General features: G+C 39.6%; 1 protein-coding gene across 13 annotated transcripts in view; it reads left to right on the plus strand.

Annotated features, from left to right (window-relative positions):
- LOC121868771 (src substrate cortactin-like) overlaps positions 1 to 17,414 on the plus strand; it is a 98,421-nt gene that overhangs the window by 45,113 nt on the left and 35,894 nt on the right. For 9 of the 13 annotated variants that reach the window (XM_042369675.1, XM_042369667.1, XM_042369701.1 and 6 more), the window contains 4 exons: positions 1,592 to 1,702; positions 11,001 to 11,111; positions 12,464 to 12,585; positions 14,458 to 14,575. In XM_042369675.1, the coding sequence (XP_042225609.1) occupies positions 1,592 to 1,702; positions 11,001 to 11,111; positions 12,464 to 12,585; positions 14,458 to 14,575 (462 nt within the window). The remainder of the gene's footprint in view (positions 1 to 1,591; positions 1,703 to 11,000; positions 11,112 to 12,463; positions 12,586 to 14,457; positions 14,576 to 17,414) is intronic. The other 4 variants (XM_042369737.1, XM_042369755.1, XM_042369762.1 and 1 more) reach the window with 2 other exon arrangements.

Consider the following 17,414-nt stretch of genomic DNA (forward strand, 5'->3'; position numbering starts at 1 on the left):
TACTGTATGAAGATTATGTTTCTGGAATTACAGTACTGTACTGTACTATAATTTTAAAGCTGTCACAAGTTAATCTATTGACTAGCTTTTTTCTCAGGTATGGACAGGAACTCCACATTTAACTAGAAAATTGGCCACCATTCAGCCTTGTTGAATCATGTTCCTATGGTATCTTATGTTGATAGCACACATAAAAGAATCCCATTCTTTCAGTTTTTTGTGGCACTGATCCTCACACCAAAAGTACAGGAATAAATTGTCAATTTTGGTAACCAAAATGGTTGCCTAATAAGAAAAAAGAAGAAATATGTATACAGTATATATACAATCGTACATTAAAGACCTGAGTTACGATGATCTGTCTTGCAACAATTCACACTTCTGCTGCTTAGAATGGTGCATTGTGATTACCATGGCATCCTTTCAGTCAGTCTAACCACTCCAGATTATCAAGGCACTTTTCTCCCGCTCTTTTATCCCACCCAAATACCCAACTTTTTGGCCAAAATAACATACCATAATCATAAAACTTATACAAAAATTAACACTTACCAGCACTGCAGGCGAAGGATAATTCAAGCGTGTGGTGCCATGAGGTAGGTATCAGAGGTAATGGGGAGGGCTCACTGCACTACAGTACAGTATACAATACATTTTGTATTATAAGCTCTTACAGCACCTACTATAAATGTTATTATTCACATAACACTGTAGTTCATGTATAGTACATACAGTACATATATACAAAATACATGCAATTAAGTAAAGCAACTGCAGGTATCCTACCAACAAGTAATTGAGCAGCTGACCAGACAGCCTCCCGCGCGTCCATCATAGGTTGCACGTGTTACGCCATTCCGAGATTGCGTTATCATATCAGAATATTGTAAGGTATGTAAAAAAATAATGCAAACATAATTTACAGCTGAATGCAGTATTTTACAGCCATTCAGAGTTACCTGTATATTGAGTTAAAAGTTATCAAGGGTTTAGTCTATTACCAAGCCCATAGGTGAGGTGCTTTTTAGAGGTTTTGTTTTTTAATTTTTTATTGAAAATGAATGTAAGGGAGCACCAAACAAACACTTTGACAAGGATGAGAAGTCAGTGGATGTTTCACAGGCATTGGGAATAGCAGCATCCACTGTATAATGGTAATAATTTTTTTTGCAAGGAACACACCTTCAATTTTTTGCATTAAGTGAATTGACATTAGACATTTGAGATACGATAATTCGACTCATGACAGTAAATTGGCAGACACATTCATGTCGTAACTCAGGGCTTTCCTGTACTGTATATGCATGAGTGTACACTGTACTTGTGTATGTGTATTTCTGTGTATTTATATGTATGTTATGTTTGTAAAGATGATTTTTTGAAATATACAATATAAGAAGAGAACAATAATTATCATTGGTGAAAAAATAGACTACCGGTACTAATGTTAATGTTGTTTGAATTTAAAAGTGTAACAGTTTATAGACACATTATTGGTTGATATATTACATAGATTATTGTAAATAAGCATGGAAATTTCTCTGCCTACAGGTATTATGTACTACATGTGTGTGACCTTTGCTTTGTACAGACTACTCTAAAGGATTTGGTGGGAAATTTGGCGTACAGACGGATAGGCAGGACAAATCTGCTGCTGGTTGGGACCACATTGAGAAAGTGGACAAGCATGAGAGTCAGAAAGGTGTGCCACTATCTATAATTATTGTGACAAAATATCTTTTCATTCATATACGGGAAAATAATGAAAACAAATACGTATGTGCATTTTTAATCCCTCGGTTATACAGGTATCACATTTTGATAACTTATCAACATGTATGTGATATTACTGTCATAAATGAGTATGTTTGCTCAGCCATGTGGTGGTTAATGGGTGATTGATAAAATGTTTCCTCGGTCTTGCCAGTGGTGAGTGAATGGTCTGGTGTACAGTATTACAACTGTAGAACAACAATGCTTTATTTAGTCAGAGGTATCAAATTCCTTTCATAAAATGAGAATGATCAGACTTCTTTGTTCTTCGGTTGGACTACTGTATACATAATGTAAATTATTAAAATATGCATTTGATTCACAGGAGTATGGTTATGTGATAGAAGTTGGTAATACTGTTGTATAGAGCAACTATGATCCCACTAATATAGAAAATAATAGTTAGAATACAGTACGTCATACAGTACTTCAGAAACAACTTGCCCTTACTTTAATTACTGCTAATGCTGTATCCTGATACCTAGCACCTTTTAGGTTGGATCATTGTTTAAAAATCTGGGGTATGTGACTTGGATATTGTGTTCCAGTATGTGTCAGTAAGTTAACTGGTTCATGTTCTCTACAGAGAAGAACTGTTCACAGATGTATACTCACTTAAAAATAGGAAGAGTTTTCAAAGTTAAATCTCATTATTTGGCCCTAATTGTTGAATAGCTTTTCCTCCATAACACTATAGACATAAACATCCTTGATATATCTAAAAGTTACCTGATGTGGCATTTAATTATGTGGAATGTTACTCATCCTGCTAAAGTTGTCATATCTTATTTCTGAATAAGCCCAATGATTGTTTTTCCAAAAATTGGTTATATTACTTGATGATCTGTATACAGTACAAGTTATGAGAATCTCTATGACTGATTTTGTACTTGAATTTGTATGATGTGATGGCTCCCCGAGAATTTTGAGAATTAGTGAACAAACAAAATTGAAAGAAAAATATGAAATTGTCATAAATTATGTTAAATGTTAAGATGAGCATTAAATTATTATTATTATATATTTTTATGAAGAAAATTATAGTACGGTAACCTTTGCATTGGCCAGGGTCAGAATGTTTACCTGTATCAGTTTTGGGAGTAATGTACTGTATATTCCCCAAGAAATTGCATACAGTGGTCCCTCGGTTAATGAACACAATTCGTTCCAGAAGGTTGTTCGTTAACCGAATCCATTGTTTCAATGGGATATTGGGTAATTGGTTCCAGCTCACTGAAAAGTACATACAAAGTAAAAAAAAAAATGTAGTAAAGTACACTTACTTTGAGGTGTGTATGTAGAAGGTTCCTGGTTGATAATGATGATGGGAATTAGAAGTGGGGTGGAGGAGAAGGGAGAAGAGAAGGAAGTGGGGATGGAGGAGAAATCACCTTTCAATGGACCCATGCTTGATGCCATCATTTCACCAATAAAATTTTAAGTTCACTAGATGTAATTCAAGATTATTTTCTTTAAATGAACACTGCACTGCGCTATATGTTATCAATATGTTAACTAAAGTTCGGAATGATCAATTATTTCAATGAAAATTGGAAAAATATTCAAGACACCAACAAAATAGATGTTCACTCCATTGTTTTCAAAGTCTCAACTGACGCCTCGTGACCGACTCACGCATCTGATGGGCGCACAACAAACTAGTTCCCTGTACTGCATATATTATCAATATGTTAAATAATTTTTAAAATGACTGCCGGGTAATAATTTTAATATAAAATATGCAAAAATATTATATAGCACAACTTTATTGATATTTACTCCATTGGAAACGAATGTAAACATAGAACAGATTACTGAATTGGCAGAATAGCACATCAGCTGATCAGCTGATGCTCACAACGAACCGTGATTTTCGTAAGGATTTCGTTAATCGAATTATTGTTCGTTAACCGAATTGAAGATTCTTATGGAAGGTAATTCGTTAACCGAAATTTCGTTAACCGAGGGACCACTGCATTCAGAAATATTCTTAAAAGAGCAAAGTGTCTCTGAAAGAAATGGATTGCAAAATAAAGTACGCTAACCATTTTTAGGGCCATTTATAATGCATTCATGTTTACATCACAATATGTTAGCCATGAAGTTCCGTCATAATGTGACACACACTTGAGTAGATGCATCAATTTGTGACATAACTGACAATATGCCAGTGAGAATGGATACTGCATGTCTCAGTATCATATGAAAATTTCTATCAAGAGATATAATACAAAGCTCTGCCTCTTCACTCCCTTCTATTAATAATGCTGTACTTAGCCCATCTTCCTAAAAAAACTAGCTAAGTCGTAATTATTGCATCATTTACACCTTGAAGGACACTACATGAAGAATGAAAACTGTGACCATTTTCATTTGTGAGTTGTTCAACAATTATAGATAGCATTATTATTACCCATCTAATTAGAATCCATCATTTAGAAATTAGATAAACTGGAATATTTAAGCTAATACCTTTGTTATTGCAAAATTCAAAAAAAGCACTTAAGTAATGAGAATTCAGTATGTAAATCTTTGAAAATTGACAGATAAGAATTTTCTTACAATGGAGAGTATAGCTACAGGTATTAGCTGATATACTTTTAATGTGGACAATGTGTGATGTGTATTAAAACATAACTGAGTACATAACTCAGATTTCTGGCATTGATTTAGTTTAAAAATCCCAAGAAAATTCTTGAATCTTACCCTAAAGTCTCAGAAAGCATCATAAATTCTGTACGACATAAAGGAAATATCTAATACTTTCCTTGCTGCTGATGTAGTAATTTCAAAACTGGATATCATCTTGTCTTGGAGCACCACAATCATGCAAGGTGTCCATGACAGCTGTATTATCAGTCTGAGAGGACCACCACACCCTAAACATCTCAATTTACTACTGGAAGTACAGTGTGTGTATATTGTAACTCGGGAATGTTTTAGATGTGTTCCTATCCAGTACATAATTTAGCAGACGTGTGAAACAAATACTGTACAGAACAACCAAAACAATCATCAACTGTTATTCATGAATTCCCTGAAGGTAGGAAGTGTTACTGAACTTAAATGAAACTTTATAGTTTTGTTGAACACAAAAGACCCATAACAGTGGAGTATCATAGTATAAACCTGTGTGAACCTGAGGGTTGTATGAAAAAAAAAATGTAGGGTTTAGATTCATTTATGCTTTCCATGATCAGGAGGGGAAAACATCATGGTCTTATTGTTCTTTATGTCTTAAATATATAAATAACACCTTTCTCATTTTCTTGAGAAACCTTTTTTTCTTTGGAAGTGAGAGATCCAGCTGTGAGATAAAAGATGACTACAATTGTGAGGTAGTCAAGCTAATTTAGTTAAACAGGATAAGATGTTGCATAGCTGTTATGTAATGGTAATACACCAGACCATTTGCTTAGTCACTGGTCATGAAGGAACATACAGTTAGCTTGATCAATTATTCACCTTCCATTTGATTATTATTTTGTGATTTAAATATTTTAGGATGTACAAATTTTACTTTTTACAGACATAATTAGAAATGGTAATGTATTCTTAGCCCAGTGGAGATTTAATACAGCTAAAATTGCCTTTTTAATAATTAGTTAACTGACATCTAACTCCACTAGTGTGCATGGTCCACTGATCCATCAATGTGTTTGTGTGGGTGTGTTAAATTTGTTTTCCTTGTATAAATTCTGGTTGAAGAGAAAATCTTTGTCTCTGTTATACAGTACAGAATACTGAATTACTAGAGTGTTGTATGATCTCCATATTTGTTTAAAATAAAAGTCATATACTGTACTGTACTATACTACTGTACTGTACTGGTGTTCTATTACACATTTTAAACTGTTGTATTCAGCTTCTGTATTAAAAAAGAACATGAATAATTTTTAACATGGGAAGTTATATATATACATACATATATATATATATATACTCTTACATACTTTGCTGTCACTCGGAATCAAGTGTGACGATCATCCAGCTGTGATACAATGATATGAGCTACGAAGGATGTCACCTTCGTTGGTGAGCTTGAGCTCGGAAGTGACTAGAGAGGCCAATATGGGACCAGCAGGATTGTCCACAGATGTTGCACGTGTGAAGGGCTACATCTATTGTGGGAGGGGTGGCGGAAACCTCTTTCCGGCGTTCGTGCTTGTCAGCCATGGTATGCAATCGGGCTAACTCGAAAGTATTGACACCTCGTGCGGTGCTCCTCCAAGCGTTATGATGTGGAGTAATCGTCTCCCAGGTGATGGGGTCGATTTGGCATTTTTTCAGGTTTGTCTTAAGTTTATCCTTATACCTTTTCAGTTGCCCGCCAGCGTCACGTTTACTATTCGTTAGGTGACTGTAAAGTAGCTGTTTGGCAGTCTACTGTAGTCCATGCCGGGAACATGGCCAGTCCAACGTAATTGTTCATGGATAATGGTAGCCTTGATGTTCCTACAGTAGGTGTCGGAGAATCCTTTCATTTGTTCTCTTGTCTTCCTAGTAAACTCAGAGGATAATCATAATAATAATAATAATAATAATAATTAATAGTTAACGGTTTATTGAAAGAGCATGGCACCCGGAAGGTTGAAAATATACAATTACATAATTGGGGAATGGGTCTCTTGATTTACAAATGATGTACAAGTAACATAAGTGATACAAATATGATATATAATAATTAGGTGTTGATAATTTTTACAATGGTTGGGACTGGGCTGTTCTTGTAGTAATCAGTTCGTGCTCGTATGGACACGTAGGATGGAACGTAGACTATGTTGGTGAAAGTTTTCAAGTGCTTTGAGGTGCCTCCTGTATGTAACCCATGTCTCACTGCCATATAGCAGGGTGGGGAGGACCACTGTTCGATATATGTGCAACTTTGTAGATAATTTCAGTTCCCTACAGCTGAAGACATGTGTATGGAGTCTGCTAAGGGCTTGAGATGCACATCTGATCTGATGGTGAATCTCTTCATCGATGTCCACTGTGGTGGACAGGTGGGAGCCGAGATACTGGAGGTGGGTAACATTAGAGAGCGTAGGACCATTAAGCTGGATGGATGGTGGAGGTGTGGCTGAACCAAGGGTAGGCTGAAAGAGAATCTGAATCTTACGTACATTCACCTCAAGGCCAAATTGTGCATATGCATCTACGTAGGTGTTCAGGATCTCCTGTAGGTCGCGTTCAGTGTGAGCAACAGGGGTGAGGTTGTCTGTATACTTAAATTCAATAATGGAAGTTATTGACACCTTTGTTCCTTCCTGGAGTCATCTTATGTTGAAAAGACCCTTCATCCAGTACTGGATGTGTACCCCACTGGCTAAATTGACACTGGCACGGGTAGGGAAGGCAGCCAAGAAAATAGAGTTGGTGCCAGTACACAATTTTGTTTTACCCCTGTTTGGATGGGGAAGAACTCAGACTGGGTGCCATTGTGCTGGTTACTGCCGTTCATGCCATCATGGAGTTGCCTCACAATGGCGATGAATTTTGGTGGGCAGCCAAAATGGCTGAGGGCTTCCCTCTTGACTGAGTTGAAGGCCTTGGTTAGGTCGACGAAGGCCATTTACAGGTCACGATGCTGTTCTCTGCACTTTTCCTGTATCTGGCGGGCAGCAAAGATCATGTCAGAGGTGCCACGTGATGGTTTTAAGCCACATTGAGATTCTGGGAGGAAGTTTACTGCCTCAGGATGAAGTCTGTTTAGGAGCAGTCAGGTGATACTCTTGCCAGCTGTGAACAGCAGCGATATCCTGCGGTAGTTGCCACAATCTGACCGGTCTCCCTTGTTTTTATAAATATTGATGATGGAAGCATCTTTAATAGCTTGGGGGATTTCCTCCTTTCCCATATATTCTCCAGGAGAGAGTGGAGACGGCTGGTAAGCAGAGGTCCTCCTGCCTTATACACCTCGGCTGGGATTCCATCAGGTCCTGAGGTTTTATTATTTTTCATCTGTTTGATGGCAGTAGCTACCTCGTCTAGGGATGGAGGATAACTGAGGTGGGTCAGCTCTGGATGCTGAAGAACCTTCAGGGTTGTCAGGACATCCACATCAGTGTTTCACTTAAGCAACGAGTGGTAGTGCTCTTTCCAGTGCTGAAGGATATCTTCTTTGTCTTTAATTAGGGAGTTACCGTCGGATGAGCGGAGAGGGCTGCCCCATGAGTGATTGGCTGTAAAATGTTGTAGTGGAATTGAAAAATTTGTGCATATTGTGTTGATCTGCACATGCTTTATTTTTAAACCAGTCATTCTTTAGATTGTGAAATTTGCGCTGGGCCGCCGCTTTCTTCTTGCGGAAGGTATCAGCTTTGGTCCAAGACTGAGGGTTGTTCTGCCAGTCAGTTAAAGCAGCACGTTTATCATCGACAAATACATTGATATCCGGGGCATTTTCATCAAACCTGTCCTGGTGTATTCTTTTGATCTGGCCGAGGGTCTCTCTTCAGATTTTTGTCATGACAGTGTCGAGAATACCTCATTCAGCACTGGGATTTGGGTTGTTTGTTGTTGGGTTGTTTCTCAGCCCATTTTCGAGCTGCTCTCTGAAAGCCATGAGCGTCCTACAGACGGTTAATGCTAAAACTTTTTCTGGAGGCTTGTTGCCTTTGCCTTTTGGGGCGACGTGAAGTGAGAGCTTGGCTCTGATGAGTTGATGATCAGTGTCACAGTGATCTGAGCCACGCATGGCTCGGGCGATGAGGACATCTTGGCGATCGCTTTCTCTGACAATGATGTACTCAATGAGATGCCAGTGTTTGTATCGTGGGTGTGGCCACGAACCCTTGAACCTGTCGTCAGCCTACCTGAACAAGGTATTGGTGATAGTGAGGTTGTGTGCAGCACACTTGTCTGTCGCTATAGGACTTTTTGGGGTATAGGGATTTTGATGATGAGAAGTATGATGAGCTGGATGGTGGCTGCGTATAAGTTGATTTATGTGGTGAGGCAGGAGCTCAGGTTGCAACCACACATCTTGGCTCTCCCTTATCCTGAGCCAGTGGTGCAAGTATTGCAATGACTGGGAAGAGGGAGAGTTGCAATGGGCTGCCTATACCCCAGTTGGTTGGGTTTTGCCTTAGTAGCCTGTCCATCATGCATTGCCCTCATCCGCCGGTGTAGTCGTTGGGTTCCAGTGTTGGTCACCTCTTCTGCCTATAATGCCATTGAGGTTTTGTTTGAGCTCTGTAAGCATGTCTGCCTCATGCGGGGCCCCATCGTTGATTTTTTGTTTGGGGTTTACTCCTGTTGTCTTATACCTACCAAGGTTAATCCACAAGCAGCGCAGCACTGGTTGGTAGGCGCCAGAACGTGTCCACATGCCAGTGGGTATGTGCTGTCCCTCTGGGGCCCACTGCTGCTCCGAGATTTCCTGCTGGTCTAGCCTAGGCCCACGAGGCTCCCAGGTACTGTGTTGCCACGAGGAGGCACAGCAGGAGTCTTAATGGTGAAGAGGCTGTGAACTGGCAGGGGAGGACTTATGCAAGTTGCTTCCCTGTTCGCCACAAGGGCTAGCCAGCGGTGGTAGCTGAAAGCAAGAGGAAGCAAGCAGTGCTTGCACCTTGACACTAACATAATGCTGCCACACTAGATGCATTACACCACCCTGTGTGCATGCACACACACACACACACACACACAGAATGGTGTTGGCAAACATACACATACAGGTAGTACCTAGTACTGTATATTAATTATCCAGCAAGCATAGCACTGAAAATAAACCAGTTTGGGGAATTTTCAGAATGTTGGAAATAATGGTAATAATAGACCTCGAATATAGGTATGTATACACAAAATATTAAATAAAGTAAGGGAAATTATGTCAAAGTTTACAGGATGTATTCCCCAGGTGACCTCTGGTTGATTATTTTTATTTATTTGATTACAAACATGATTAAAAAAATAATAATAAAGAAAGCAATTGATATTGTAATTATAAGAAATGTACAACTACTGATAATATAATGCAATATGCTCAGTGAAGGAAACATGCATTCTTGTATGTGAAGTGATGGTGAGTGGCTGTATTTGTGTGTAAAGCTGGCAGAGAGCGCTTGTCTTATTATGATACATTAATTAATAAAACTTACTCCTCTACACATTCTGTATATTAACAATGTGTATCCAGGAGTAAGTTTGGTAATTCATAATGCAATGTGTTCAATATTAGAAAAATAAACCTGTGTGTGTGTGTGTGCAGCGAAGATATACATGATGAAGAGGTGGTGGATGCTGCCACTGACTCACTGTCAGAATTATTGAGAATTTGATATTTCAGTGAAATAACCAGTACAGTACAGTACAAGTAAAGTGGGTACACCTGTATATGGAAATTGAAATTTTCTTATATCTTTCTGCTTGTGAATGCCTTTTTATGAAACAGTTTCACCATTAAACTTAATGGGTGCTGTTTAGTGGCCTTCAAATCATAAATAGCAAAGAATACATTAAATTGGAGGATGAAATCCTTGGATAATTCTAAACCACAATGTCTCTATGGTAAAATGTCAGATTCTGCATATGCCCATGTGTTCGCGACAGGTGTGAGCAAATTAAACATAGTCCAGGCATTCTGGAATGCATCAGACAATAAATGGTACAATGTGTACAGTCCTGCATTGAGGCAGAAGGAGGCAACTTTGAACATTTCCTTTAGGTTGTAACAAGGAGGGGTCACACTAGAGATCTGTGATAAATGATTACAAAAACCTATGGGGGTTTCACTTCAAATTCACTCTCATTAATACAACATCTTAAATGTATTGTAACATGGAAACTATGCAGAATCTGACATTTTACCATAGAGGCATTGTGGTTTAGAATTATCCAATGGTTTCATCCTCCAATTTAATGTACTCTTTGCTGAATCACCCTGTTTATTCCTACATGAATTTGTTTGCATTCTCACCTACATCCACCTACTTGTGTATTTTTAATGTAACTCTCTCCTTCTTTTGAGTAGATGATGCTGGAGTAATGTACCAAAGGAGTAACACCAAGCCAGTTTAAACACACTGAACAATTATTTATTGTGCATTTAAAATGGTTGGAGTTTGGAGATTTTGGAAGTGTGGAGACATGGATAATTGATACACTACCATACCTGTATGTACTGTATATGTGTGTGTGCGTGCGCACGCACCTTCATCTTAAATGTGCTTCATATGCTTCCATTATTATGCTAAAATGCTACAGCAAAACTTTGCTTTATGCAGATTACACACAGGGCTTTGGCGGCAAATTTGGTGTGCAGTCTGATCGGCAGGACAAATCTGCTGCAGGCTGGGACCACATAGAGAAAGTGGAAAAACATGAAAGTCAGAAAGGTGAATTACTGGTATTCATATTATGTTATTAATTCTGAAATCATCTTCTTATTCATTAGTGTTATAGTTTTCCTGTACAGTATGGTGCCATATTTATATTCCTAATGTCACTTTTTTCTCTTGTGTGATCATTTGAAGCAGCATTTGGAAAATGTAACTCTGGAATAGATTTTGTTAAATATTTTTTATTAATATGAACCAAGTTCTTATACAGGAGTAGAATTGACTTCATTTTTTTTCCTTTTTCTATTAAAAGTTGTACTGAATTTCATGTACAGTAGAACGTCGATATAACACGAGATACGCTCCAAGAGAGGTCGCTTTAAACCGAATTCGCACCAAATCAAAGTGTTGTTTCAATGAAATAATTTAGTTTGGTACTTGAGAGAAACACAAAATACTAAAAAGACTGAGAGTCTACCCAGATGCACCTCAGCCTCTCCTAGAATAAACAACATAATGTTTTTGTAGTGTTATGCCAAAACAAACACTCATAAATCAACACAGCTAAAATTAATGGACTCGAAATGGTCTGTTTATTAGCAATCGGTTGATGTGAGAGGGTGGTCACGCTGGCTCCGCACACCACCCGCCTCTCGTCTGACTCACCAAGCACTTTCACTTACCTCTCAACTTAGTTTTTAATTACTTTATGCTATCAAAAATAGACTTTCACTCAACTTTACTTAGGCAATTTATCCTCTGAAGATGCAAAGCCCAACTCGACCAGCTCATTATCCACATTACTGTCCAAATTGGCGCCCCACACTGAAGCACCATTTCCTCGCAGCAGCACTTCCAGCACCTTGATTTTCTGCTCCAATGTAATTGCTTGCCTTGATTTCATGGTCTTTGGGGTAGTTAATGATGTAGTAGCTGGCCTCTTTGGCATAGTGGCGATGGTTGATGCATGTGGTAGAAGGAGATAGTGTCACACAGAATGTCCGTTCACTAGAGTGTCAGTGCGAGAACTGAGGATGCGGGAGGGTGGCGGGCAGTTGTGTAGCGTGTCCAGAGATGCGTCTGGCGGTAAATATTAGGCACAAAATTTAAAATAGTGTGAATTTCCACATGATGCGCCAGATTGACTAGCGTAAAATAGGAAAGATTCACTTTAAATTAATACATTGTCCTTAATTGTGGGGGTCGCTTTAAATCAATAATTTTAAATTGAATCGCTTTAAATCGACGTTCTGCTGTAGATTCACAATGGAAATGTGGGCAAGATAAATCTCGATAAAATCACACAATGTCTTGAATGAAGACGAAAGCTAAGGTGATCCATTGTTTCCCTTTTCCTGTGTGGTTTTATTGAGATTATACTGTATATTAATTACTGTTTCAATCCTCAGATTATGTTGTTGGTTTTGGGGGCAAGTATGGTATCCAAAAGGATCGACAGGATAAGACTGCTGTTGGATGGGACCACATTGAGAAAGTTGAGAAACATGAGAGTCAGACTGACCATTCCAAGGTTAGTTGATTGTTGATTATTGCACTGCAAGTACCAGATCAGTTTGTAGATGATGCTGTTTTGCTGTTGGAGTCAGAGAGAGAACTGAAGAGAATGTTAGCAGGGCACAAAACCTTACTCCTATGCTTATACTGTAAATATATACAGTAAACCCTCCCAATGCCAGGCTGATTCATGCAAGCCCTGTCCCTTTTTGAGAAGGTTTCTTTTTCTTCCCCATGAACACATAAAATACTACAATAAAAATTTCACATAACATTTCCAACCATAAAAATGCACATCTTAAATGGTACATTTGAGGATCAAGACTTCAAAATATTTGGTCACATAGTTTAGGTTTTGAGAATTTCCACATTTTCTTTGATTCTACCGTAAGCACTTTGATTCCTTTTTGCATTACTACAGTCAGTACCATCACTTTTGTGTTTGTTTTTGAGACATTTTAAGGTCAGTACACCTGGTCACGAACAGACAGTTTTCCCATTATTAGATCTTACTGGCTGAGTCCACTAATTTCAGTACACCAGAAAAAAGGTGTTCTTTATCAGGAATAACCTTTATTGATAGAATTTACTTTATGAAGTTTATTCAGAAGTCCTGTATAACTTACGTTCCTGCATAATGCCTAGTTGTGGAAATATGTATTATGTGGAGATTGAAATACTGTACAGTAAAACTTCAATAGTTTGTAACTCATGATTTGTAATTTGTCATTATTCAGCTATTTTCAGAAATTCGTAACCTAATATCCCTAATATCTCATTCGTCACCTAATATCCCATAAAATGAACAAGTACAGTATAGTAGAACGTCCATATAACATGAGATACGCTCCAAGAGAGGCCACTTTAAACCAAATTCGCACTAAATCGAAGTGTTGTTTCAATAGAATAACTTAGTTTGGTACTTGAGAGAAACATAAAATACTAAAAAGAATGAGAGCTTACCCAGATGCACCTCAGCCCAACTCCTAGAATAAACATAACATTGGTTTTTGTAGTATTATGTTAAAACAAACACTCGTAAATCAACAGCGATCAGCTGATGGGTAGATGGGGGGGGGGAGAGGTGAGGTGATATGTTTGACAGTTGATGCCAAGGTCTAGTGCTTATTTATTTATCTGTCCTTAAGAGTGACTTTAAGTTTTCTCTTATAAAATGTCACTGAATTGACATGGGAGAATATAATTAACATTGCTGGAATTTTTATAAGATAGTGATTAGTTTGAATTTATGCATGCTATAGTTTGCATTAGACATACAAATTTTAGTTCTAATTCATTTCATTACATGACTGTATAAATATAACTAATAGGGATTCCTTCCATAAACTATTCTCTTTTTTTTTCAATCAAGTGGTTAATTGATATATAGTAAACACATACAGCACAGCATTACCGTAATTATTAATATCCTTAAATTTTAGCATCTTCAATACACTACAGTATAGTAAACTGGTCGTTTGTGTGGTCCCCAGTACCCAGAGGTTTTATTTTAGTGGTGATGGAGACCCCCCATAGTATATGGCAGTAAATTAAGTGTTGATAAATAAGAATAGTAGATTTCTTCCATTGCTGCTATAGTGAGTGACTGTTGAGTGTGTACTCTGAATGATATAAATGTGGTGTCTCCAGTTTAGGTAGTCATCAACAACAACACCCAAGAAATTTAGTACAGTTCTGTACAGTACTTTGTTCACTTTTGATAATTATATTGCCAGTGGGGTGTGGGTCCAGTTCTGAGGGTAAGCTTTTCTTTCTGTGAAAAGATTGCATAGTGAGTACAAGGTTTATATTACATATTATCCAGTTACTGAGTTTTGTTACCCGGTAATTCAATATTTTTTATTCTTATATTGATAACTTTTATCAGGGCTTTGGTGGCAAATTTGGAGTGCAGAAGGATCGAATGGACAAGACTGCTCATGTCTTTTCAGAGCCACAGGGTGGAATTGGAACTAACTATGAACCAACCAAGCCAGAAAAACCAGGTACTGTATATTTATACTATGTGCTTCTATGATATTTTTAAATAAGAGAGACATAGGTACGCTTTTGGTGGTTTCCAACTAATATATGATGTGTTTTGTGTGAATATCTAGTATGCACTTGATTACTGTATTGTTAAATGTAACTACAGTCAACCCTCACTTTACGCGGTTAATATAACCCACAGGGTACCGCGGAAAATGAGAAACTCGTAAAGTGAACAACATAACATGTGGGATTAATTGAAATAGAGACCGGGCCGACCCCCAAACTCCACTTTTTGATGACACACAACTATGTTGTAGTAAAAATTTTATCTTAACTTTATGATGGTATGCACACACAAGTAATATAGAAGAGGTTAGGTTAGGAAAAATAAGGTTAAGTTAGGAAAAATAAAGGTTAGGTTAGGAAAACTAAAAGTTAGGTTGAACACTTACGTTAGTCGAAGAGATGGGTCGGCGTACGGGGATGGAGGCTGGTTCCGAGGCAGAGGGCAGGCTACTGGCCCTCAGGTGAGTCACCATCAGTCATCCACACTTGTCAGGGCCTCCCTGACAAATCCCTCAAAGTCATCTTCACTGTCTCTACCTCTGTCACTATCACTGGCTTGGGCTGGCTGTGGTGGGTTGCGGGCGAAGAACTCTGATATGCTTTGCTGACGGCTGGTGTTTATGTTATCGTGATAAACCTTGAAGTAGGGCTCCATAGTCTGCAACAGCTGGGTAGTGACGATTTCATACCTGTTTGCGTCATGGTCGTCGGAAAGGAGGAGCTTGATTTTCTCGACACACTCGATGGCACCCCTAACATTACTATGGGATAAGCGGTGTTCTTCTTGGGATGACGCACCACCTGCCTCTTCACTGACGTCATCATCATCTACCATCCCGTCGGTAGTCACATCAGGATCCCTTATCACCTCCAGGATGTCGTCGTTGGTGGTCTCGGAGAAGCCTGCAGCTGTAACACTCTGCGCAGCTTCTCTGGCAAGGTCCACTGCTACTGTAACAGTCTGAACCTCACCAGTCACAGATTGACTCTGCCTTACGCCCGGAATGCCTTGCAGCACGTCTCCATGCGTGACGAACAGTTGCTACAGACAGCTGATCCCATGCCTCCACCAAGAAGTCCACAGCTTTCTTGATGTTAAATATTCTCCAGAATTGTTTGAAAAGTATTTTTTGCTCTGCCAACTGTTGATCCTCGTCTTCTTCGCTCTTGCTATCGGTGGTGGTGTCACTCAGGTTACGCAACTCTTCCCTGGTGTTGGTGTAGTCGTTCAGGAGCTGGAATTTTTTTGTTGAGAATGCAGCTTTTACATTGCAGATTAACTCTTGGTCCATGGGCTGTAATATAGACATAGTGTTGGGAGGAAGGAAGACCACTTTTACGTTGGGGTGACGATCTAACAGTAGGGGCGAGTGTCCTGGTGCGTTGTCCAGCAGCAACAAAATCTTGAATGGCACATTCTGTTGCTCACAGAATTTCTTTACATCGGGAACGAAACAGTCATCAAACCATGGGCCTTACGTGCGGTCAGCCAGTGGACATTTAGCTTGGTCATGTCCATGTTCTTGTAGGCGTGCGGCTTGCGGGCTGTGTGGATCACCGATAACTTGAGTTTACAGGTACCGGAGGCATTGGTGGTAAACAGGACGGTGATGCGCTCCTTCTGCATCTTCCGGCCCCGAATCTTGCTGGCATTCTTCACAACGAAGGTCTTGGAAGGTAGCTTTTTCCAAAAAAGACCAGATTCGTCCATGTTAAACACCTGGTCGTCGGTGTACTGTCCTTCCTCCATAATCTCACGTAAAAACGGAGGAAATTCCCTAGCCGCAGCACAGTCAGCACTGGCTTCTTCACCACCAATGTTTATATTGGTGATCTTGTTCCGCATCTTAAACCTCTGTAACCACCCAGAGGAAGCATTAAAGGGTTTGGGCTCTGTAATTCCCATCTTTCGTGACACTGCAGCATACAGTTCACGTGCGTACTCCTTAACAGAGCGGGTGTCGACCTCCATGTTCCGTCGCGCCTGACGCACCAAGTAGCTCACAAGTAATTTTTCTGTCTTGAGAAGCACCTGGTTGTGAAAATACTTGATCATAGAAGCACCTGTAGACTTTGTGATCTTCATGTGCTCCTTTATCTTGGCTGCATCCTTCTTTATCGTCCGGATCGTAGATTCGTTCACACCATGCTGGCGCGCCAAATCAACCTGTCTTGTTCCTTTCTCTAACTCTTGGATGATCTTGTACTTCACCTCGTAGCTTAAGGAACGTCGTGTCTTCTTTGGCTTAGGGCGGCTGGGTCCAGGCAAGGAAAGGTTTCTCTCTGGGGGTGGTGGTCCGGCGGAAGCCATTTTACAGAACAATGGATGCACGATTACACGGTGTGGCCTGGAGGGATGAAACTGCCGCGGCTAGGTCAAGCGTCGTCTTTCCTCCCTCCCTCCCTCCCTCCCTCCCTCCCTCCCTCCCCCGGGTGGACACGTCATATTACTTTAAACCAATTACAGCTAGCAGCGGAGGGAGGTAGGGATGCATGGCCAATCACAGTCCGATACGTCATATGACGTCAGTAATAACGCAACAGAGACATGCACTGTGCAACCTTACCGCGCGGCTTGGCCAGGCGGAAGCAGAGGAGGGAGGAGGCGGGAGCAGGCGAGTGGGGCGAATCTAAAAATAGCGTCGAGCCGGACACTCTCCGCGTAAGGGGGTACACGCACCGCGGAATGTGAACATCCTGGGCTCCGGCAGGGCACCGCGTAAACGTGGAAACGCGGAATGTGGGACCGCGTAAAGTGAGGGTTGACTGTATTTTCATGATATTATA

This window comes from Homarus americanus, unplaced genomic scaffold (genome assembly GCF_018991925.1).
Source record: "Homarus americanus isolate GMGI-L3 unplaced genomic scaffold, GMGI_Hamer_2.0 scaffold32583, whole genome shotgun sequence".
Lineage (NCBI taxonomy): Eukaryota > Metazoa > Arthropoda > Malacostraca > Decapoda > Nephropidae > Homarus > Homarus americanus.